At 39.7% G+C, this 24721-nt stretch overlaps 1 protein-coding gene and 1 pseudogene across 1 annotated transcript in view; one reads left to right on the top strand and one right to left on the bottom strand.

Annotated features, from left to right (window-relative positions):
- The window catches only part of TTC1 (tetratricopeptide repeat domain 1), a 46604-nt gene extending 22741 nt beyond the window's left edge, over window positions 1–23863 (bottom strand). The window contains exons 1-3 of the mRNA XM_026510897.4: window positions 23772–23863; window positions 22037–22401; window positions 1503–1563 (exon numbers count right to left, since the gene is read on the bottom strand). Of these exons, the coding sequence (XP_026366682.2) occupies window positions 1503–1563; window positions 22037–22369 (394 nt within the window). The 5' untranslated portion in view covers window positions 22370–22401; window positions 23772–23863. The remainder of the gene's footprint in view (window positions 1–1502; window positions 1564–22036; window positions 22402–23771) is intronic.
- LOC113264161 (transcription factor BTF3-like) lies at window positions 2764–5029 on the top strand (annotated as a pseudogene).
- Window positions 23864–24721: the final 858 nt, after the last annotated feature.

Below are 24721 nucleotides of genomic sequence, written 5' to 3'. Positions count from 1 at the left end.
ATCTTGGGGCGCCTGGTGGCAAAGAGGTTAAGCATCTGCCTTTGGCTCAGGGTGTGATACCAGCGTTCTGGGATCGAGCCCCACATCAGGCTCCTCCACTGCAAGCCTGCTTCTTCCTCTCCCACTCCCCCTGCTTGTGTTCCCTCTCTCGCTGGCTGTCTCTATCTCTGTCAAATAAATAAATAAAATCTTTAAAAAAAAAATCTTAAAAAAAAGAATCCTTTAGCGAACTGGACAGATGAAAGAGACTAAAGTCTGGGATTAACAGTTTGGGGTAAAGACAACAGTTCTATGTATGTATTTTCATTAAAGATATCATGCTTTCATGGAGTCAACTTGGCCAAAACTGCTTCCCCGAAATGTCTGCAGAGACATTTTATGGAGCTAAGAGCGACAATGTAAAAATCAGTGGTTGACTAAAGATCTTAAAGGAGAAAATGGTGATAAATTTATTTACTCATTGCCACACACAGAATTATGGTCAAGGTACTAAGAGAAAATTGCCTGTTCACTCCTTTCTCAGGTTTGAAATGTTTAACACTAAAATACGAAGAGATATGCTTTCAAAATCAGAACCATTAGTACTTAGAAAAAAAAAGTGATGATTGCTAATCCAGATATAAGAAAAAAATTTTAAATCTGAGAAATAACTAGGGGAAAATGTTACTACCTCTAGTTTTCTAAAGCACATATGCTTTGGTATGTTTCTTTCTTTTTATTTTATTTTATTTTATTTATTTATTTGTCAGAGACAGAGAGCACAAGCAGTGGGAGTGGCAGGCAGAGTGAGAAGCAGGCTCCCTGCTGAGCAAGGATTCTGATGTAGGACTCTGGGATCATGCCCTGAGCCGAAGGCAGATGCCTAACCGACTGAGCCATCCAGATGTCCCAATTTTGATATGTTTCTAAAGCACATACACTTCACATATGTTATAGAAGGCTATTAGAAGATCAAATAGTTCCCCCAAATTAATTGAATGAACCCAAATTATTCCTAAGCAAATGTTAAGAAGCACAGGAGGACACGGAGAACATCTTTCTACTTAAGGCAGCCAAAGAAAAAGACACCTGAAAGACCAAAGTACAAGGAAAATACTTCCCTAGGCCATTATGGAACCACTGGGCCAGTTTTTACAGTGCTGTTGCAAGTGAGGAAGGGGGACCCTGTTTTTACATCAATGAAGCAAACAGCCTTTTAACGTTCTAGGTTAGTTTTCCAAAGCCATCAGCTGAAAAGTCTGCCCTCCTACCTTCTGGTTCTATAGTGGAATACAGAAAAAAAAAAAGAATGCCTGTGCAAAAGACACATGGTAATTGGTGACCGTCAGGTGTGAATGATCTGGACCTGGGGAAAAGTGAAATTCCAAGGTATTGGTAAGCAACAAGTACTGCCAGCAGTTTAGGTTTGCTAGTTGTTTCCAAATGTTTTTGGTGTTTCTTCACACTCCAACACAGGATGAGGAATCAAGAAGACCAGACATCAGCCGAGACAGGTGCCTTACCTCCTCTCTTAAACTGCACATTTCCCTCCTCCTTTAGTCTAGTGCTCTCTTCTCTTCTTTTCTGCAAGAAATCCAACAATTACATCACTTCCCACAGTATGTTATATGTGAACAAAAAGGTTAGTTTGATTTTCGTTTTTTTCAACTTGACCTTTGAGAACTTGGTCAGTTTTATCTAAATCTCAAACAAATATAGAGAAACACGTGGTCATCTGGCTAAGCATCAATTGCATTCTTGGGGTTTAAAACACAAAACCTAGGTTTCCTATGTTTATATCTTTTGCACGGAATAGCAATTCAGGTATCACTTAATTTCTGTTTACTCAAAATGAAACTAAACAACATGCCCACTGGCATGTATACCACCATAAATTCAAATTCTGAATCTGCTACTTATTAAATGAATGATCTTGGACCCAAGTTCCAGATCTTCCTAAGCCTTAGTTTCTTTATCTAAAATACGGGGTTTTATAGTTTTATGGATTAATGTGATAATACATGTAAAGCTCCTAATACAGTGCCTGGCAAATAAGGGCTCTATAAATATGAGCTATTACTTTTCTGTAAAATAATTTTTAAAAATCCAAATAAGTGGTTTATGAGGTTTCCGTCATGCAGAAGACAGCAAGCACTCTGCAGAGTGCACTACAGGGAGCAAACTTCCCCTGCAGGGTCAGGGCAGTAATTCCGTTAGCAGGCTACTACCGGGAAGCTTGAAGAAACCCAGATACATCTCTCGTTCCTGAGCTGCTTCTAACAACTCAGACATTCACACAGATGGCCAAACACCCATCACACTCAAAGGCAGGCAGAATAAATGTTATTCTGCAGAGCAAAGATGCATGCTGAGTCCCTGTGTGCTTTCAGCCCTGAGCATCTTAGCAATGTGGCTGGCACGAGCAGAACTGGCAGAAGTGACTGCCTGCCTTCTTTTGAAAGAGCTTTAAAGAGGGGGGGGGGGATCCAAAAATCTCTACCTTCATTCTTGAAGCTTCTGACTAAATAAAAACTTCAAAGGAAGGAAATATAGTTTAGCAGGGTATTTCAGACACAAGAGAAACCTGGAGCCTAAACAATTGGTACTCTTAAGATTAGGAACCAAAGTAAAGACATTATGTCTCTGCAGATCTGTAAACAAGCTGTTGAGATAAGGGTGTTTCCCAAATGCCTTATTACTATGCTCTAGATGATGGATCTTGGTAAAGAAACTAAAAGATAGGTATAAAATGCATCTCACTTTTATGGTATCTACTATGGGCCGATGCACAGCAGATACAGTAAGTCATTTTTATTTACTTTATATTTTTTTCATTTTTAGATACAGCATACATGGGACAGAGTTATTCTAAAGGAATACAAAAAAATAATATGGGTGGTGGTGATGGGAATCAAAATGTAAGAATGTAGCCATATTTACTTAGTACTACTAGGACAGACGTGCTTAGATCATAATGTTCTCTATGCCAACAGGATTTCTGGATGCAAGCAAAAAGACTGTATCTTAGGTAAAAAAAAAAAAAAATTAGAGGGAAGATTCACTGGAAAGATATTGGGGCTCACAGAATCACTGGGAGGTCTAAAACACAGGCTAAGAAAAAGGGCAGGACTCAAGGCAAATCTGTTAAGTCAAGAAGCAAGAAAGCATTAATTATCTTTTAGTGGAAGAATCTGGCTAAAACAGGGCTGTGATAGTAGCAAATAAATCCTATCTCCTTTTCTTTGCCCCAGTCAAGATTCAAAGTCTTGGTTAAAAGCATCCAATGAGGGGGCCTGGTCGGCTCAGTCAGTTAAGTGTCTGCCTTGGCTCGGGTCATGATCCCAGGGTCCTGGGATGGAGCCATGCATTGGGCTCCCTGCTCAGCGGGGATTCTGCTTCACCCTCCCCCTCTGTCCCTACTCTCGCTTGTGCGCATACACTCTCTCTCAAATAAATAAAAATCTTAAAAAAAAAAAAAAAAAAAAAAAAAAAGCATCCAACGAGCCAAGCGTAGCTCACAGGCCTTGGCTGTCAGAGAATGGAATGAGGAACATGGGTACATGTCCCCAAACAAGATTACAATGCAGGAAATTTCCTCCAGATAGGTAAGGGAGTTGGATGCTAGAAGCCAAGAAAACCTCACAACAAATCCAGTTGCAAGTTACTTCTAGAAGACATCCAGATGGCCAACAGACACATGGAAAGATGTTCAGTATCACTAATCATCACGGAAATGCAAATCAAAACCACGATGAAATACCACCTCACACTGTCAGAACGGTTATTATAAAAAAGACAAGAAATAGTAAGTGTTGATGAGGATTTGGAGAAAAGGAAACCCCTGCGCACTGTTGGTGGGAATGTAAATTGGCACAGTGACTATGGAAAACTGTAAGGAGGTTCCTTAAAAAATTAAATAGGGGTTCCTGGGTGGCTCAGTTGGTTAAACACCAGACTCGATCTCAGCTCAGGTCTTGTTCTTAAGGTCACTGAGTTCAAGCCCCATACTGGGCTTCATGCTGGGCATGGAGCCTACTGAAAAAATAAAAATAAAAAAATAAAAATAGAACTACCATACGACCCAGCTTCTGGGTATTTAGCTGGAGAAAATGAAAATATTAACTCGACAAGATACATGTACCCTTATGCTCACTGCAGCATTATTTACAACAGCCGAGATACGGAAACAACCTAAGCGTCTGTCACTGGATGAAGGGATAAAGAAATGGTGGCGTAGCCATCACTTCCAGCCTTCCTCTAGCTGCCATCTTGCATCCCCATGTCTATGCGCCCAAATCTCAGCTGGTCTGCCTGAGACCCCCTGAACACTAACCCTAGTCCCCTGCTCGGTCCCATTTCCAGTCCCACAGATCAAAGAAACTATCATGAATCAGGAGAAACCCACCAAACTGTAAGTGCAAGTGTGCAACGGTGCGAAAGGAACAGCTTGATGAAAGAAGGTGGCTCCGAAAACAGCTATGGCAGATGATAAAAACCTTCAGTTCTCCTTAAAGAAGTTAGGGGTAAACGACATCTCTGGTACTGAAGAAATGAGTATGTTCACAAACCAAGGAACACCGATGCACTTTAACAACCCTCAAGTTCAGACAACTGGAAAGGGAACACTTTCACCGTTCCAGGCCATGCGGAAAGAGCAACTGACAGAAATCCTACTGTCTTACACCAATTTGGTGAAGACAGGCTGACTAGGTTAAGAAGACCGGCTGAAGCTCTGCCCAAACAATCTATGGATGGAAAAGCAGCACTTTCTATGGGGGAGGATAAGGATGAGGCAGTTCCAGATCTTGTGGAGAATTTTGATGAAGCTGCCAAGAATGAAACAAACTGAACTGAGTCAACTTCTGAAGATAAAACCTGAAGAAGTTATTGGGAGCTATTTTATTTCTAAATATTTTATTTATTTGACAGGGAGAGAGTGCGCGCACGAGCAGGGGGAGCAGCAGAGGGAGAGGGAGAAGCAGACTCCCCGCTGAGCAGGGCTCCATCCCAGGACCCTGGGATCACGACCTGAGCTGAAGGCAGAGGCTTAACCAACAGAGCAAGCCAGATACCCTGAGAGGTGCTCTTTAAAATGTTGTTCATGGATCTGATAAATCTAAATCTCTAATATTTTTAAGCCCAACCCCCTTGGACACTGCAGCTCTTTTCAATTTTTGCTTCTATACGATTCATTCTTTCCAGCTAATTAAGGTGAAGAAGCCTGGAAATAAACTTTGAAACAAGGTTAATAAAGTTCTTTGCCTAGTTAAGAAAAAAAGATTGTGCTGTATATATACATATAATGAATATTATTCAGCCACAAAAAGATGAAATCCTGTCATTAGTAATAACATGGATGGATCTTGAAGCCATTACTCTAAGTGAAATAAGTCAATAAAAGAAAGACAAATATCTTATTATTTCTCTTGTATGTAGAATCTAAACAATGAAACACACAGAAAATCCCAAGCACACAGATACAGAGAACAGACTGGCAGTTGCCAGAGGCAGGGTTAGGGAGTGGGAGACATGGGTGAAAGGAGTATGAAAAAAATAATAAATATTAAAAAATTGGAAAACGATTTCAATTAAGGCAAACTTAAAACCCTTCAAGTAGTAGCAAATTCACTGCCAATTTTAAATTCACACACACATAATGCATAATTGACCAATAATGTTCTAACAGTGAAATGAAAAGTTAGCTTTATGTTAGAACATATATTAATGCCAGGTAGCATATTAAGAAGTTAAAAGAGAAAATTACATAATCATATGAATAAATGCAGCACAGGTCCTAAAGGTCTTTAAAATACTTTAGAAAGGTTATTTCAAAAACAGAAATTCTTTAAAGAACAACAACTCGTCAAGTTCAAGAAGAACAACTAGAATTTAATATTTGCATTTTAAGAACTTTTAGTCTCCTCTATTTTTAACTCCAATTTCAAGCTACTTTCTGATCTATAGTCTGTTCTCCATTGCAAACTCATCAGGAATGTTTTATGAACACAGATGAAGCACTTAGACTGCCAGAGAAGACTCGTGTGTGTGTGTGTGTGTGTGTGTGTGTGTGTGTGTGTGTAAAGAGTTTAATCACATTCTTTGGAAAATTTAGAACATTAAGATACCAGTAAGCAAAGCTAAAAATCCAAGGTACACCCAGAAGGAATTACTGATAATGGCCAGCCTGAGCAGGCAGACTGGGAAAAGTTCAGTGTCTATTTTTCCCTATTTTTAAAAAATTAAGTGTAGTTGACATACAATGTTACATTAGTTTCAGGTGTATGACGTAGTGATTTGTCAAGTTTAAACATTATGCTATGCTCAGTGTCTTTATAACTAGGACTAAAAGTTGAACTGGTGAAGGGAATAGATCGGAAACGTATTTCTGAAGTCAATTATTTGAAGGAAGACATTTTATTTTTTCGGCTGACAAATCACAACTCAGTGGCCCATTAAGCAGTAAACACTAGAAAAGAGCTGCTGCTTCCAGATTGTATAAATTGAGGATTAATAGAATTATCAATATCATGCTGAACATCTCCTTGGAAACAGCTAAAAATAGCACTTTTAGGAGAAAGCGCACTCTCTCCCAGCTGTGCCAAGAGACTAACTTGATCCCAGTACAAAGACTAGGGTTTATGCTGCTGCCGGAACTTTCTCTGTCTCCAAAAGATGGCATGCATACTGTGTAAGGTTACTGGAATCCAAACAGATTTTGTAGCAAGTGTTACTTCATGCTAAATGCCAAGAGCATACACACATAAATGAGCTGGTAGTGCTGACATTCAGCAGCATTATCAGGTTCAGAATGTTCCAGGTTCTGGTCTAATGTGGTTAGGAGCCCTCTTGCATCTCCACAATGTTTTAAGTAATCGCTATGCCCAATGTGGGGCCTGCACTCACAACCCCAGAGATCAAGAGTCGCATGGTCTACTGACTAAGCCAGCCAGGTGCCCCTCCAACAATGTCTTTTAACACATTCCAGAGGCCTCACAGAGAAACATCTGCTCTAGAATTGTATTTCTGTAACAATGGAAACCAAAGAAATTTTACAGGGCTCTTTACTCAGTACTCCTCCCCATCACTGAAAACTCAGGCAGAAAGAGTGGCATTATTCTGCATTATAAATCATCACACGAGCTGACAAGGAAAACCCCAGAGACAATGCTCTTGATGAATAGAGTTTATTTCAACAGTTACTACCACAACTGCAAACTTTTCACCCTTAAGTTCAAAATTTAATATAACCTATTATCACTATAGCATTCTACTCCTTAAAATCTATAGTCACATATATTAATTAGCTCATCTACTTTGCAAGGCAATTCTGAGATGTAAGCATCAAAGAATTAAACTACCCATTTTACAGGCAAGAAAATCAAGATTCAGAAATCTCTTGGATTCCTTTTTCTTTCTTTTTTTAACACCACATCAAACCTCTATTCCAATCTACTTAGCCTCCTCTCTCATCACCACCCAACACAAGTCCCTCCTCTAGATAGTCTAATCCCTTTATGGTCTCTTTATGGTCACCCACCACCTTATCCTTCATCCCATCCCTTTGTTTATGCATCCCCACATTGAAATGTCCTTGTTTCTCTTCCAGAACAACTTCTTCCCAACTGCCTAAACCAAATTTTCCTTTTTCAAAGTCTAGCACAGGGATGCCTGGGTGGCTCAGTCGGTTAAGCGTCTGTCTTCAGCTCAGGTCATGATGCCAGGGCTCTGGGATCAAGTCCCTCATTGGGCTCCCTGCTCCACTGGGAGCCTGCTTCTCCCTCTGCCTCTCTGTCTCTCATGAATAAATAAAATCTTAAAAAAAAAAAAAAAGTCCAGCACAAAGCATTATCTCCTCCCCAGAGCCATCTTTCACTTCCTTCCTTGCATGATCTTTCTTTGAACATACTGTACATTAGTACCTCTAATTTGGAGATTCAATTCTGTCTCACGTTATATATATACTAAAAAAATGTGTGTATATACACACACACGATAAAAACATTGCAGAACGTTTTTAATATTACTTCATGCTTCAATGGTTTCATGAGTATAAAACACTGTGCAGCCCTTAGACCTAAGCAAGAGGGGCCCCTGCCCAGGCCCTCGACTAACTGTACCTTTTCTTCCACGGAGCCCTTTTAGACCATGCTCCAGGGTTTCCTGCATAAATCTCCCTAGCTCACTTCCAGGAGCTGCATGGGCCTTTACCTGGGTCTGTCCTCCTAAGGGGGGCCTTTGCTGCAAGCATATATTGTGTGCCAGGTGCAATACTTTGTACTATGCCTGCTCCAGCCTTGGAAACAGCCATTTCTCCAAGGAGTACTGGAACTTTTTGGTGGGGAATGGTATTTAGAAACCAAGATCTGGATGCTAGTATGTTCCCTGTTACTTAGCAAGTCACTGCTTTTAGGCCCTCTCCATAAGAAATGCAGGAAATACATCTTTAAAAAAGAAAAACCAAAAATCGCACGAGTCAAAGAATACATACACATGAAATCTTGTATGCAGCCATACAAGTGAACACCAGCGGATTCTTCCTCACCTTTTCCCACACTGAAAACCCTGGTTCCAATAGCAATATATTTACTCATGTGCTCTATCCTAAAATCAACAAACAAATTCTGAATCTACTACATGAATATCAGTACCTATAACGAAGCTATTATGTGAAATTCAAGATTTCACTGCAGTTCTAACTTTAGAATATATACTACTAAGGGTGAACAGTCAGAATACTGTGTCCAAAGTTATTGGAATTGTCTTCTCTATGTAATCAATTTGATATAGTTATATTAATTTGTTTCTATGTGTAATCCATTTTAAGGCTTAATTTTTTCCTCATCCTTTCTGGCTTAATTTTAATATTTTAATGTGTAAAATACTTAAACAGATCAAAACTCAATACTGGGTGGGACCTCTGATGTGGCAAAGTGAGAAGGTTACCAAATCCTCTATCCTAAAAAGCAACTATAAATTGGACAAAATGATCAAAAACAACCATTTCGGTGTCCTAAAAATTGAATAAAAGCTTACAACAAAGTAACACTCATGAAAAATTATTGAACTTTAGGAAACAACCATGAAATCTGTGGCTTATTTGCAAGGGACTGCTCCCCTTTTCCCTCCGATCATGTGATACCCAGTGGTTCTACACTTGATCTTAGCCAAAAGGCCGAGAAGCGATGATACCCAGTGGTTCTAAAATAGCAAGGCAGGTCATGAATAACCAGCAGTTCCACTGAGGAGGCTGATTTGATTCAAAGCAGAAGGTGAAATAACCCGTGCCCTGTGGTGTTGTCAGTAATAAGGAGCCATCTAAGTGACAAGAAAAACAGGGAAGGTGAGAGGTTCTATTAGTCTGTGCTTGCAGCCCTGGCTGGGCAAATAAGGGACCCACAGGCCAGACAGAAATGTAAAAGGCAGATGTAAGAGGGAGTCACAGAGATACTTGATAAGCTCTTCAAATACCCCTGATGGACTGGAGATGGTATGCAGGCTTGGGAAGAATGAAGAGGGCCAAAGCTATTCACACACCCTTGTTCTATCAGGAGGCTGTATACATGTGCTGAGGAGACACAAGAGAGTCCAGCTAGGGCAGACTTGAAAATTCCCTAAAATTGTAATACATTTTTAAATCCACACACAAATCAGTAGGTGGAAGCCTTATGGTTTGAGGTGTTTGAACATAATCTCTGACCAGTTACTAGCTGACCACTAAGCTGCGTAAAAACAGAAGCAATCCCAAGAAGGCCCGATTTAAAAATAAAAGCAAGGACAAAACCAAAACCCACCTGAGCAGAGCTGTCAGTGGCTATATACCCCAGGGGAAATAGATTATACAGCTTAAGTCCAGGTAAATTACTAAACAAGTGGACAAAAAAGCAACAACAAAAATAATGCAAATGGGGGGTGGTGGTGGGAAGGGGCCAGAATCCAGAGTTGCTACAGTATTACTTAAAATGTCCAGTTTTAATAAAAAATTGTAAGACATACAAAGAGACAGAAAAGTTTGACATACAATCAGAAAAAAAGTCAACAGAAACATCTGAACATCCACAGATTTTAGATCTAGCAAAGACTTGAAATCACCTATAAATAAATAAATTCAAAGAACTAAAGGAAATTGTGTTTAAAGAATTGAATGAGAGCATGACGACAATGATTTAAAAAAAAGAGAGAACCATGATAAAGGGACAAAAATTATTTAAAATGAAGAAGAAGCTGAAAAGTCCAAAAGCTGAAATGAAAAATTCATACAAAGGAAATTTGAATCGGCATAAAAAATAAGTAAACTTAGAAGTGAGAGCAACAGACATCCAATCTGAAGAACTGAAGGCAAAAGAAGAATGGGAAAAAACAGTCTTCACGACATATGTGATGCGAGTCCCAGAAGAGAAGAGGAAAAGGGACAGAATATTTGAAGAAATAATGGCTGAAAATTTCAAAATTTTGATGAAAAATGTTAACCTAAAGATCCAAGAAGCTGAGTGAACCGCAGGTACATAGATCCATATCTAGAGACACCAGAGGCAAACTGCTGAAAGACAAAGAGAAAATCTGAAAGCAACAGGAGGAAAACAACTTATCAGGTATAGGGGAATGGCAGAACTATTATTATCACCTGATTTCTCACCAGGAAAAACTGAGGCCAGAGGCAGTATGATGACATACTCAAAATGTTGAAAGAAAAATACCATCAACCAAAAATTAGATATGCAGCAAAACCATACCTCAAAATGAAGGCAAAATAAAGACATTCACAGATAAAGCACAGAACGTGGTTCCACCAAAGCTGCCTTACAAGACATACTAAAGGAAATCCTTTGGACTGAGAGGAAATGACACCAGATGGTAACTCAGATCTACAAAGAGAAATGAAGAGCATTAGAAATGGAAAATACATAAAAGGCTCTATAAATACATTATTTTCTCTTTTTTTAAAGATTTATTTATTTATCTGAGAGAGTGAGTGAGCACGCATGCACGAATGGGAAGGGCTGAGGGAGACGGAGAGGGTCTCAAGCAGACCCCACGATGCGCATGGAGCCCAATGAGGGGCTTTATCTCATGACCCTGAGATCACGACCTGAGCTGACACCAAGATAGTTAGACACTTAACCAACTGCAATGCCCAGGCACCCCTTCTTTTCTTTCTTGATTTCCTTAAAAGACAAACAGATTATATAATAATTATGATACTATATGGTTGGGTTTACAACATCTATTGATAAACTGGATGTGACAATGGTAGCACAAATGAGGGGGAGGAAATGGAGTCACACTGAAGCAAACTCTCTATATTTTACTGGAATTACATAGTATTAAACTAGACTATAATAAGATGCATAATGTAATCCATATAGCAACCACTAAAAAATTTTAGCTAAGAAACAGTTTAAAAATGAGAAATATTGGGGCGCCTGGGTGGCACAACGGTTGGGCGTCTGCCTTTGGCTCAGGGCGTGATCCCAGCGTTATGGGATCGAGCCCCACATCAGGCTCCTCTGCTATGAGCCTGCTTCTTTCTCTCCCACTCCCCCTGCTTGTTTCCCTCACTCGCTGGCTGTCTCTATCTCTGTCGAATAAATAAAATAAAATCTTAAAAAAAAAAAGAGAGAAATATTAAAACAGTACACTAAAAAATTATCTAATATAAAATAAAAGCACAAAATTAAAAAAAATTAAATTTAAATTATAAAATATTTTTAATCCCCCTTGCTATCAAGAACTAAGGCACTTGAAAAGACACTGCTCTAGAAAATGATATCCAGGCCCACAGATCTCATCTTTAGTTATTTCGAGACCTATGTTAAAATAAACCTCTACGTTTATAGCAGCAGCGTCCACAATAGCTAAACTATGGGAAGAGCCCGGATGTCCAACAGATGAATGGATAAAGAAGATGTGGTATATATATATACAGTGGAATACTACTCAGCTATCAAAAAATTGAAATCTTGCCATTTTCAACAATGTGAATGGACGAGAGGGTATTGTGCTAAGCAAAATAAGTCAACTGGAGAAAGATAATTGTCATATGATCTCACTCCAATGTGGAATTTAAGAAACAAAACAGAGGATCATGGGGGATGGAGGGAAAAATAAGACAAGACAAAATCAGAGAGGGAGACAAATCATAAGAGACTCTTAATCATAGGAAACAAACTGAGGGTTACTGGAGGGGAGGGTAGTGGGGGGATGGGGTAACTGGGTGATGGACATTAAGAAGGGCACGGGATGTAATGAGCACTGGGTGTTATATACAACTGATGAATCACTGAACTCTACTTTGAAACTAATAATACATTATATGTTATTTGAATTTAAATAAAAATAAAAAATTTAAATTAAAAAAAAAATAAACCTCTACCTCACTGAATCAGGCACGTACACTACAGATCTTCAGTTGTTTTTCTATAGTTAATCCAAGGCCATTTTCCACTGAATTAGTAAAATGGGTTATTTGTAGATGAACAAATTCAATTTGCAAATGTTTAAAATCTATTCTTTTCCTTCACAAATATAGGTATTATGCTCAGGATCTTTAATTTTGTTCTGTTTTCCAGGGAATGATTTTCTTGGATCACAGGGCAAAAGAATTTCACAAGATATGGAGAATTGTACTTTCTTAAAGATAAAATAACTGTGAAATATTAAATTGCAAAACACCATCAATATAACACATTTCTATACTTTGAAACTAATCAATTCTTGTTATTTTTAAATTTCATCGCCACTGAGACCTTCCGATGGTGATCCAACCTGAGTGTAAATGTTTTTGTTTTTAAGTAGGCTCCATGCCCAGCATGGAGCCCAACACGGGGCTTGAACTCATGACCCTAGGATGCTTAACCTAAGCCACCCAGGCGCCCCTAAATGTGGTTGTTTTGATTAATGATACCACTTTAAACTAAGTTAGTTTTTAACTGATAATCTGACAAACAGGTAGAAGGGAAGCATTTGGAAAAGGATACAAACTTAGTCTGAGTTGATACTAAAATTTAATTAAATCACTGAGACAAAGATGGACTTATAAGCATGATGCTAGGACAACCTGGTAGTCATTTGGAAAAAGATAAAATTAGAATAATATTTATACACCTTACACAAGAGTAAATTCTATGTAGACTGGAGATCTAAATGTAAAAAGTGAAACCATACAAGTACTGGAAGAAAATATAGACGAACTCCTCTTTAATCTCAGTGTGAGGAATGGCTTTCTGTGACTCAAAATCCTAGAGAATTTAAACTGATACAACTTTAATCTTGGGGTAAACTGGCAAAATGTCAGAAGGTGTTCCTCCATTCCCTTATTAATCACGAAACCACCACCTTCACAATGCTAGCTAGGAATATTCCCTATACTTAGGATTAGTGAATAGAACAGAAACAACTTAGAGCTTGTAAGTATACAACCCTTCTATCATTAAATGACAAAAACTGGCACTGAATACACTAAAAAAAGTTCTCTTAATGATCCTGCAGTGATCGTGTGTTTAATAGGCAACAGGGAGAAAACCAAGATGTTCACACCAGCAAGTTAATTTCCAGATCATGAATCTATCAGCAGCTCTCTGCTTCCCCCTGCAGTTTTGTAAAGTAATTGTTCCAAAATAAAACAAGTCAAGCACTGTGGCCAGAGATCGACCACATAAAGGATCAAAGAGAGTGTTAAAAAACAAAAATTAAAAAAAAAAAAAACCCACCACCAACAAAAAAAACTACATGCTTGCTAAAGGGCTGGAAAATGGAGGCACATGCAACAAAACTTTTCTGCTTTGCTCTTATCCAGGTGAGATGAAAAAACTACACACTGAAAGGGCTGGGGACACCAGTCTCTCTATCATTAAAAAGGAAAAAAAAAGCTTCAGTTTTGTTTTCTTTGAAACCGGATGTGGAAGCCTTCCACATACGGATACTTCTGTTCTCTCCACAAGTCACTTTTCGAAACCCTCTAGGGAGTCTGGAGGGAGGATCTCTGGATTTAAGCTGTAGTTAGAACCTGACCTCTCATTAAGTCCTGTATTTCTCAGGAAAGATGACTGCTCTATGAGGAACTAACCTTGGAAATAGTTCCTTCTAAGCTCAGAAAATTCTATTTCCCAAAAGTCTACTTGATAGAACTAAGCTTCCTTACGTTAGCACTGTTTAAATTCTGCCCATCAAGTCTGTTTTAGGCCCCAACCACTGATGAAGGTAAAAGAAAAACATCCCATCGGTATTCTTCTGATGTTAGATGCAGTCAGTATACTGGTTACACTTGTGTTTTGGAAGCTTGGTGGTGTGTCAATCTGGCTTTCTCTCTCTCAAAGAGTGGCCACAGTCCCACCTTATCAAAATGACCTGGGGACGCTCATTAACAAAGCAGAGTCCTGGCTGCCACCTCACAAGTCTGTGCTATCAGACACTTCTCAGGACTTACATTTCCTGTGACTCTTAGGTACAATCAAGTTTGAGAACCATTGATCTACATAAAGTGATCTTCCTTAATAAACACAAGGAACACCGAATGGCGCTTTAATTGTTTCATCGGCAAACAATCTAAATGATCCCACTAAGGGATGCCTGGGTGGCTCAGTCACTTGAGTTCTGCTTCTTGATTTCAGCTCAGGTCACGATCTCAGGGTTGTGAGATCAAGGCCCAGGTTGGGCTCTGTGCTCAGCAAAGAGTCTACCAGTCCCTCTCCCTCTACTCCTCCCCCTGCTCTCTCTCTCTCTCTCAAATAAATAAATAAATAAAATCTTAAAAAACAAGCCCACTAACTTCCAAATGTTTTGGAGTAAACATTTTGGAAATATTATTTCCCCGATTTAAACTCGGATCAGAAATCTAAGGTCCCTTCCAATTCTTAAGTTCTAGGATTTCGTTTAATCACTTGTCAATAGTGTTCATTAAACCCAATACTAGTAAACGCTAAGAAATTAATAAATGTGGCAACCTTAGTTCAAAAGGATGCCCATGAAAAATGAAATAAAAGTGTTTTCTCATAAGGTTAACAGAATATGCAGGTCACTACAGAAAAGTCACTGAAAACTCTCTGGAAGCAACCAAGAGAATGTTCCCTACAAACGTGCTCACTGTTAGAGCAACACTGGAAATGATTATGAAAATAATGCAAAAAAGTAGAAGAAACATGGAAATCAAAAGGATTAAGTACTGCGGGAGTTAGGAAAAATGAGAGGCAGGGAAAGAACTGATAGAGAACTTCTGCTCCAAACCAGTACTTCGATAATGGCTCCTGGTTAAACACAGTCTTGAAGGAAAGAACAATCCTTTATGTTTTCAGAGACTACGGAAAACGTCTTAAAATCCCAGAACCTTGTGCTCTGAGTACATGTGCACCAAGCAACAGACTTCTGTGTCCCTTACTTAGATGGATCTACAGGTGTACCTATTTGCGAATGAATACCACGCACAAACAACTGGCAGGAGGCAGCAAACCCATTAAAATGACTAAATCTGCATTTTGGCTCACAAATTAACTTTTTCATTTACAGCAAGAATTAAATCACTAGAGCCCTAATGAACTCAAAGTCCCTCCGTCTTCTCCATATTTATAAATGGTATCACCATCCACCCATAGTAGCTACAGCCAAGGAATCGTGCTATATACCACTTTCTCCTCTTCCGTGGAATATTTCCCTCTCACACTGGCACACACTTAACTCCTTGCCCCTTTCCAGTCTTTGCTGATATACAACCTCTCCAGAAAGGCCTTTCCTGACCAGCCAATCTAAAGTAGTCCTTCCCGTCCTTCCAATCCCACCCCTGTCACTTCATCTTATCATTTTCATAAATTTATTTTTTTCATTTTTTTTTAAAGATTTTATTTACTCATTCGACAGAGACAGCCAGCGAGAGAGGGAACACAATCAGGGGGAGTGGGAGAGGAAGAAGCAGGCTCCCAGTGGAGGAGCCTGATGTGGGGCTCGATCCCAGAACACCAGGATCACGCCCTGAGCCGAAGGCAGACGCTTAACGACTGAGCCACCCAGGCGCCCCATATTTTTTTCATTTAAAAAAAAAAAAAAACCTTCCAGCTATGAGAGAAGAGAAATCCTCTTGTCTCATTTACCACTGTATTCTTAAGTGCCTCAAACAATGCCTGACACGTGGAAGAAATGCAAATATTTCTGGAGTAAATAAATGAATGAGAGAAACTGTAACTTATAAGATTACTGGCTCTTACAGCAGAAATAATCACACCATTTATTCAACAGCTATTTGATGAAGGAAGATGATGTGCAAGGCCCTATGACAGAGGTCCTCAAACTTTAGTGAGCACCTAAGAACTACCCAGGGAGGGGCGCCTGGGTGGCTCACTTGGTTAAGTGTCCGTCTTCGGCTCACGTCATGATCCTGGAGTCCCTGGATCGAGCCCCACATTGGGCTCCCTGCTCAGTGGAGAGTCTGCTTCTCCCTCTGCCCCTCACCCTACTCATGCTCTCTCTCTCAAATAAATAAATAAAATCTTAGAAAAAAAAATTACCTCAGGAATATAAACATGAGGACTAAACTCCACTGTGACAAGTAGCCCATAAAAGGTGATTCTACTAGTGTTCCCTCTCTTGCTGGCTGGCTGTCACATAAATAAAATCTTAAAAAAAAAAAAAAAAAAAAGGTGATTCTACTACAGGGTCAATAGCACCGCAATGCAGTATGTTCCAGAGGTCCCCATACTACAAAGCATCTTTGCATCTAACATTATAGCAACAGTTCCCACGTGCTACCAGATTTGTCCTTTACTTCGACCAGACCTTTGAGAAGCACTTATTTGCTTCACAGATCTAGTACAATTCAAGTGTTTGCTGAAATCCCATTCCTCTGGGTAGTCATGTCGACATTTAAGCGTTTTCACAAAAGGTTAAGATACACACACACATATACACAGTGCTTTCCTTAAGAGATTTTGCCTGTTTTTAAAAATCTTTACTGCCTTCCTCCTCCATTACTTTTGTTTTTATTTTTGCCCCTTCCCCCCCTCCTCTCCATTACTCTTGATTTATGAGTTCTGCCGAGAACTGGAACTCCTCTTGAGCCCAGGTTATCTTCTCAAGTGCAGGGCGAGTCAAGTTATCTTGAAAAATAGGCTTTAGCTATTGATACGATTCTGCCTGAAGAGAAACAATTACCAATACACAGATCCTATAACAGCATTTCTTTCTAAATCCTCAAAGGTCAGCTTTATAAGCTGTTTGGTAAAAAGTCCATGCTGGTGGTAAAGAATCAATTTTTATTTATTCATATTCTTAAAACAGAGTAACTTGTGTTGCTGTTGATTTAATGTATGCTTACTATAAGAAAAAAGTGGGGAATAAGAAAAATAGGTGAAGGGGATTAAGAGATAAAACTTACAGTTATAAGTCATGGAATGAAAAGTACAGCATAGAGAACATAGTCAATATTAACTTTGTATGCTACTTCATGGTAAGAAATGAGTAATATATTGGGGTGCCTGGGTGGCTCAGATGGTTAAGCATCTGCCTTCGGCTCAGGTCATGATCCCAGGGTCCTGGGATGGAGCCCCGCATCAGGCTCCCTGATCGGCGGGGATCATGCTTCTCCCTCTCCCTCTGCTGTTCCCCCTGGTTGTGCTCTCTCGCTCTATCAAATAAATAAATAAATAAATAAATAAAATATTTTTAAAAAAAGAAAAGAAAAAGAAATGAGTAATATATAGAATTGTCAAATGACTATCTTGAACACCTGAAACTAATACAACATTGCATGTCAACTATACTTCAAAAAAGTGTATTAAATATAAATAAAAATTCAATAATCACATCCCATATCAGTCCAAACTTTTCTGTATGAACGTATTTTCACATAGGTTTTCAACTTAAAAGGAAACATCACTGACTACTCTATAACCTGCTGTTAAGGGAAAACACCTCTTGTGTGTCTCCTCTACTGTCAAAACTCACACGAACACTTCTGTGACCAGATGTGTGGGACTTTCCCCCACACCCAGCAACTCCCAACTCCACAGCAGACACCAGCTGCTGTCCTGCAACTTAACTCAATTTGGACACAATCCACCTGAAGATAGCGTCAGATCCTACAAATTAAAGGCTCAGTGCCACAAGACTGGCCCCAACCCCACCCCTGCTTCAGATGCCAACTGCAAGTCCAGGCAGTCACCTCTGCGTCTGACCCATGGGCTATAAATTAGAGGTTCCCATGACCTCTTCCTCAGGTGCAATTAAATTGCTAAAGAGGCTCACAAAACTCAGGAAAACAGTTTACTTACTAGATTACCAGTTTATTCTACAGACTAGAACTCTGGGAATAGGCAGCTAGAAGAGATGCATAGGACAAGGTACGTGGGAAGGGGCACTGAGCTTCCATGCCCTCTGGGTGTGTCACCCTCCTTGCATCTCCACAGGTTCACCCAGTGTGGAAGCTCTCTGAACCCTTCTTTTGGGTTTTTAATGTCGGTTTCAGTACATAAGCACGATTGGTCAAATCACTGGTTACAAGTGATTAACTCAATCTCCAGCCCCCGTCACCTCACCAGAGGTGGGGTGGGGCAGGGTGGCACTGAAAGTTCCAAACTCTGACAACCAGACCTCATCCATAGGGGCTTTCCAAAAATCACTTCGTGTGTGGTTGAAAGGGGTTTACATAAATAACAAACTACACCCTTATCTCTTATTAGGCAATTCCAAGGGTTTTAGGATCTCTGCGCCAGGAACTAGACAAAAACCAAATACCTATCTCTTATTATAAGCTGTATTATCACATCTGTTTAATTCATTTAATATTACAGACATTTTTCCATGTCAATATTAAGATTTATTTTTCTTTTTAATGACTGAATATGCTACCGCATAAAAATGGCAAAAATGTTTAAAGTAATACCCTCTGTTGAGCATTATTTCTAATGTTCAAAATTATGAATGATGCTGCAACACATCTTTATATATACATCTGTACACATGTCTAGTAACTTCCTTAAAATAAGTGACTAAAGAGAATCAGAGGTTTAGCTGTAGTGTCCAAAATGATACACACTACCAGATGTGACTATTTAAATTAAGTGAAATAAAAATTTTAAAATTCAGTTCCTCAACTCTACTAGTCACATTTCAAATACTCCAGCTGATGACTATGAAAATGTGTTAGCTAATGGCCAGCAGCTACCGTATTGAACAGAGTAGATATAGAACATTCCCATCACTGCAGAAGGTTCTATTGATAGCCCTGGTCTAAAGAAACATCCATATAAAAATTGATACCTGTATCCCACAGAAATGACATAGCACTTTAAACTCTCAAAATTAGTACTTGCACTCCTATGTCCTCTCATTGTTGACATCAGATAAATATATGAGACATAGTGTTTTAATTTGCATTTAAAGATTATTGTGGGGGGACTGGATGGCTCAGTCGGTTAAGCCTCGACTCTTGGTTTCAGCTCAGGTCACGATCTCAGCGTCATGAGATTGAGCCCCACATAGGGGTCCATCCTCAGCAGTCTGCTTGATGACTCTCTCCCTCTGCCCCTCCCCGTGCTTGCGCGCCCGTGTGTATTTGTGTGTGTACGTGTGCATGCACTCTCTCTCCCTCTCTCCCCAAGAAAAATAAATATTAAAAAAAATTAGTGAGGCTGAAAGTCTTCACACTTTTGGCCATTGTGTTTATTTTGTTGCTGCTGAATTATCTCAACTTTGTCTATTTTAAAAGAATCAAAGGTATCCTGTTTCAGATGACCTATAAAACCAAAACATTTGGGCAGTGAAGGGACACTTCTTCATCTGTTTTGCTGGTTTCCTAATAATTTCATGAAGATATTTATCAAAACAGCATAAAAACACCTAATAGAGTAGTACCACAATTAGGTGAAGGCAGTCTGTACTCTGAGGTTGTTTCCTTAGTGGAATTAACATAACAATGGCTAACACCACAGCACATTGTTTCTATGAGATAGTGTAACTGTTACAAATTTTTAAGCTATGAAAACATATAGGTTGATATACAAATATAAAATGTTTATATTTGAAAAGTGATTATATTTACACAAAAGTCTGGAACAGAAAAAAACCAACTTCTCAGGAATCAGAACAGTGGGTCCCTGGGTTGGTAGGGGTGGAAGGATGGAATGAATGATGAAGCACACAAAGGAAGTTTCTGGAATGATGGAGATGTTCTGGATTCTGATAAGGGTGAGTTACACATGTGCATATAGTAGTCAAGACTCCCTGTACTGTACACAGAAGTTAAACAGTTTCACTATATGTAAATTACATCTTAATTTTTAAAAGGAAGAAAAAAGTTTAAAAGGCATTGTACTATTTAGAATATTCAACTTAAAGGCAATACAATTATTTTAAATATTTATAGAGGTTAAAATGTGATTCCTGGCCAGGAGACACAAAGTTTTACTAAATTGGGGAATGGGAAGCAGAGCCAAACCACACAACTGTCAAACCAATGGCACTGTAGAAAATTCACTATCAGGGCAAAATATATTAAAAAATATAAAATATATTAAGTATCAGAAAAGCATTGCTAACCTTTTAACACAGACATTTAATCAACGTTTCTAAAAAGCCTGTACCAGTGAAATAAATGAAAGCTGAACCAAACACTCACTTCCGGAAAATCATCTCCCTAATTATCGAACAGTATGTGATTTAATTTTCTGAGCCATTTCTGCTGAGGTAGTTTATGATACCCGCTCATTTTTGCCTTTTATTCTTCTCTTCTGGTGGCACACATTAGCACAAAAGCTAATACATGCATGTTAAAACTAATAGACTTGAAAATGAAAAATGCCTAAGGAGAGACAAGTGCTCCTCTCCATGTCACATTACCTCTGCACTCCCACTGTTACAATGCACATTAGTATCCCAGCCCGTTACCCAAATAGCATAACCTGTTTAGTGAGTGAGTTCTTCAGAAGCCTAAGCTACAAATCTCATTCAAGTTCTTTGCAGAGAAGCTCAGATATTATGGTAACTCTTCAGATTTCCTTGCTTATGAGATGAGAAGGAAGGATATGTGGGGGGTACCAACACTTCTGTCTCCAAAAGTGAAGGCTTGCCCAGTTAAGGATGTGGTCCAGGGGCAAAGAAGCAGGAAAGTGTGTACATTTTATTAGTTATCTGCTTTGTAGAAAGACAGCTATTTTTGTTATTAAATTCTACATTGTATTTTAGAATCAAACAGATCTGGGTTTGAGAATCAGTTCCGCCATTTATCAGATGTGTGATCTTGGGCAAGTTACTAAGTTCTGTTCTCTTGTGGGGAATGCTAACAATATGTCTCACGCGTGTGTTGTGAAGATTAGAGGAAAACACAAATAAGTTTTTAAGCTCAGTGGCTGGCACATTACAGGTGCTTAAAAAATAGTAACTACTATCGCACACAATTCTGTTCCTCAAGAACGTTATGTAAATAATACAGGCCCCAGTCATTGTCTTCTGCAGCCAAACTACCACTAGGATATTCAGGCAGTCATTCATTGCTATCAAAGAATGAACACAAATAGGCAGCATACCATAATTCTAAAGTCTGACCAAAAAATTCCCTTACAGGAATTTCAACAGTCAACCATCGATAAGGGCTTTTCTTTTCTTTTTTTTTTTTTAGGGGTGGGGGTGCAGAGAGGGATGGAGAGAGAATTTTAAACAGGCTCCATGCCCAGTTCGGACCCTGATGAAGGCCTTGATCTCACAACGCTGAGATCATGACCTGAGCCGAAATCAAGAGTCGGACGCTTAACCACTGAACCACCCAGACACCCTGATAGGTCATTTTAAAAAAAAAAAGCTAAAAGATATATATAGGTGTTAGAAAAAAAATTATATAAGACACACATAAGAACTCAAAGTTGACCCCCCAAAAAAACAAAAGGAAATCTGTTTGTTAAACAGGCTGAATGCTTCCCTGCCGTGCTGATTTATCTCAGCTCCATCACTACTGAAGCAATAAGGACACAGATGGGCACATAACTCTCTACCACAGATGACCCAATCTATGACACTGTAGCAGCCACATTTATTCAGCTTAAAAAGCAATTTATGTGGCAGATCGTGCGTGATAAATATTTACCTGTTTCTCCTCATCTGGCATGTTTTTTTCCAGTTCTATTAAGTATTCTTCATCAAGTTCAGAGGAATTCACATTATCATCAGGTTTGTTCTCAACCTTGTCCGCTCCTGGCTCCTCCTTCTCAAATGAGGCACTAAGGTCATGAAAACACTCTTCTTCTCCCCGGTCTTCCTGGGAATGAGCCTCAACATCCTTGAGCAGCTTGCTCTGGAGATGGTGATCTTTGGGATTGGAAACCGGAGGGCTAGCACACTCTGCTTCCTGGGGATCTGTAACTTTCAAACCATTGAAAAGATCCTCTGGAGCCCTACTGTTTTCTGACTTCTCCCCCATGCTGTATCAGCGAGGGAGATGAAGCCGAAGCTCTGGGAACAGAGAAAATATGTTAGGTAATGGTGCTTATACAGATATCCACCACTTTCCAAAAGTCCGCCTTACGACACTTAGCTTTTAACGGAGACCTACATTAGTATGGTAACAGTTTTCAGAAAAGTGCAAATCCCCTTCAGATTTCTTTCAATTAGTGAAAACAGGTAAATATTAATGTAGGTCTTTCATAAAAGCAAAGTTGTATAACTTTCCACCTTTTGGAAAGGGGGAGTGGGTGAGGTGGGGGGGCGTGGGTGGATAATATTTGCTTTAGGCCATTTCAGCTTAGGAAAGGCTTGACAGGAATGCTCAATTATCAGATAGAAGGGGACACCTGTGTGTATATATATATATATATAAAAATAATCCTACCTATTACACATAAACTTTTGCATCAAAACCCAAAACATACCCTAACTTCCTTTCACTGAAATTCATTATAAAAATTGGTTATTATAAGCCCATAAATAATGCCAAACCTTTTACTGACTCCCCTTTCAGAATTTCATATATGCAACGAGACCGGTTTTAATGTGGCTCTTCCTTTTTCCACTGCTCGAATTTTGTCGGGGTAGCAAAAAATAGGATAAGCCAAAACAATGGCAAGAAAAATGAAACGGCCCTAATCTTTACTCGGAATTAATTGCCAGGTCGTAAATAAAAAAATGCGGGCCTGCCTTTCCAGCACCACCATATGAAGCTCAAGGATAAGTTTCTGATGGAGCTCAAAACACAATTAGTGCCAAAACCGCTATCGTCAACTTCACCCAAATGTGTGCCGTAGAACCAACGCAGGTTACAGTGGGGAGGGGAATCCTGGCGCAGCTGGTCCTACTCAGGATTTCCGTGGGGGTCAGACTCAGGTACTAGAGTGGTCCTCAACCCTGGCTAGACAACATAATACTTGGGACGCTTTAGCAAGTACTGCTGCCCAAATCTTATTCTCCACAGATTCTGATTTTTTCGTTTGGCCTAGGCCCAGAACACCTGTATTTTTAAAAGGCATCCCAGGTCATTTTAATGTACAGCCAATTGGGAGCCACTGCTGTAGAAGCTGAGTCAGACCGTCAGCAGCCCCGCCCCCTTGCACCTCTGGTCGCAGCAAAATCACGCCAAAGACCCTTTGTGTCGCGACTAGGGCCCGAGTTCGTCCCAGCTCGTCCCAAGAAAACTTCCAACAGCAAGATCTTAATACTAAGACTTCGCCTCCACAGCAGTGTTTTGTTTCTCCCTGCCCCCAGGACTAGTGGAAGAAAGCGAGATTGAGGCCCCAGGGTTAAGGAGGAGCCACCCTACGTTTCCCAACAGTTCGTCCTCTAGCTGAGTCCCTCACAGCCAAAGCAGACAGTCCCAAATAGCTACTCACAGCTCCCCGGCTCCTCTCGTCTTCACCTTCCCAGTCTCCGGAATCTTCTATTTCCGCTCAGTCAAGTGCACTTCCCTCGGCACCAACCAATGGCATCGCCGTTGGCAAAGCATCCTGGGAAATGTAGTGGAACTCTCGGGGGGAGAGCGCGTCGCTGTCGCGTTGTGTACGGACTAAATGCAAGTGACGGTTGCCATCTTGGGTTACGGGAAGACTCCGCGCATTACTCAGCACGGTAGAAAAAGAGGCTGTCTCCATGCTGTTACTTTTACTCTTCCACTCTGGCCTCTTACGCTAGCAATATATAGAGGAATCCTGAGAATAAACCTTGTCCAAAATAGTTTTCTCCCTGATGGTTCTCAAAGTGTGCCTTTCCGGGGACCCATTACTAGATCAAAGCAGTTTTCATAATAATACTAAATTGTTATTTGCCTTTTCCACACCCCTTTCATGAATATAGTGTTTTCCAAAGGCTGTCCCATGTGATCGCTCAATGGCTTCAAAGTAGAAGGAGCTCTGAGAATCCAGCTGTCTTCTATTAAGTCAGATATTTGCATAAACGTAAAACAATGACGCTCTTCTCACTACACGGATTTTTTGTTTGGAAAATATAGTAATTTATAAAAAGATTATGTTGGCATATAATAGGTGTATTGTTATCTTAAATTAATAAATATTAAATATTTTTCAGCTCTAACTTCTAATACAATGACTATTGATAAGTATAACCCACATTAAAAAAAGCTTTTTGTGGTCTTCACTAATATTAAGAGAGTTAAGGGGTCCTGGAACCAAAAGTGATCGATTGCCCAATGCATTCATCCAAGAAATGTTTATTGAATCTTTATTAGACTCCGTTAGAATCCTGATGAGGGAACGGAAGGCAAGATGAGGACAAAGCAGAAACTGACACCCTGCAACCCCCCCACCCCCCCACTTTGGGATGTCTG

This window comes from Ursus arctos, unplaced genomic scaffold (assembly GCF_023065955.2).
Source record: "Ursus arctos isolate Adak ecotype North America unplaced genomic scaffold, UrsArc2.0 scaffold_15, whole genome shotgun sequence".
NCBI classification, from domain to species: domain Eukaryota; kingdom Metazoa; phylum Chordata; class Mammalia; order Carnivora; family Ursidae; genus Ursus; species Ursus arctos.
Note: the sequence above shows the minus strand (reverse complement) of the source record. Positions and strands in the feature narration are given on the sequence as shown.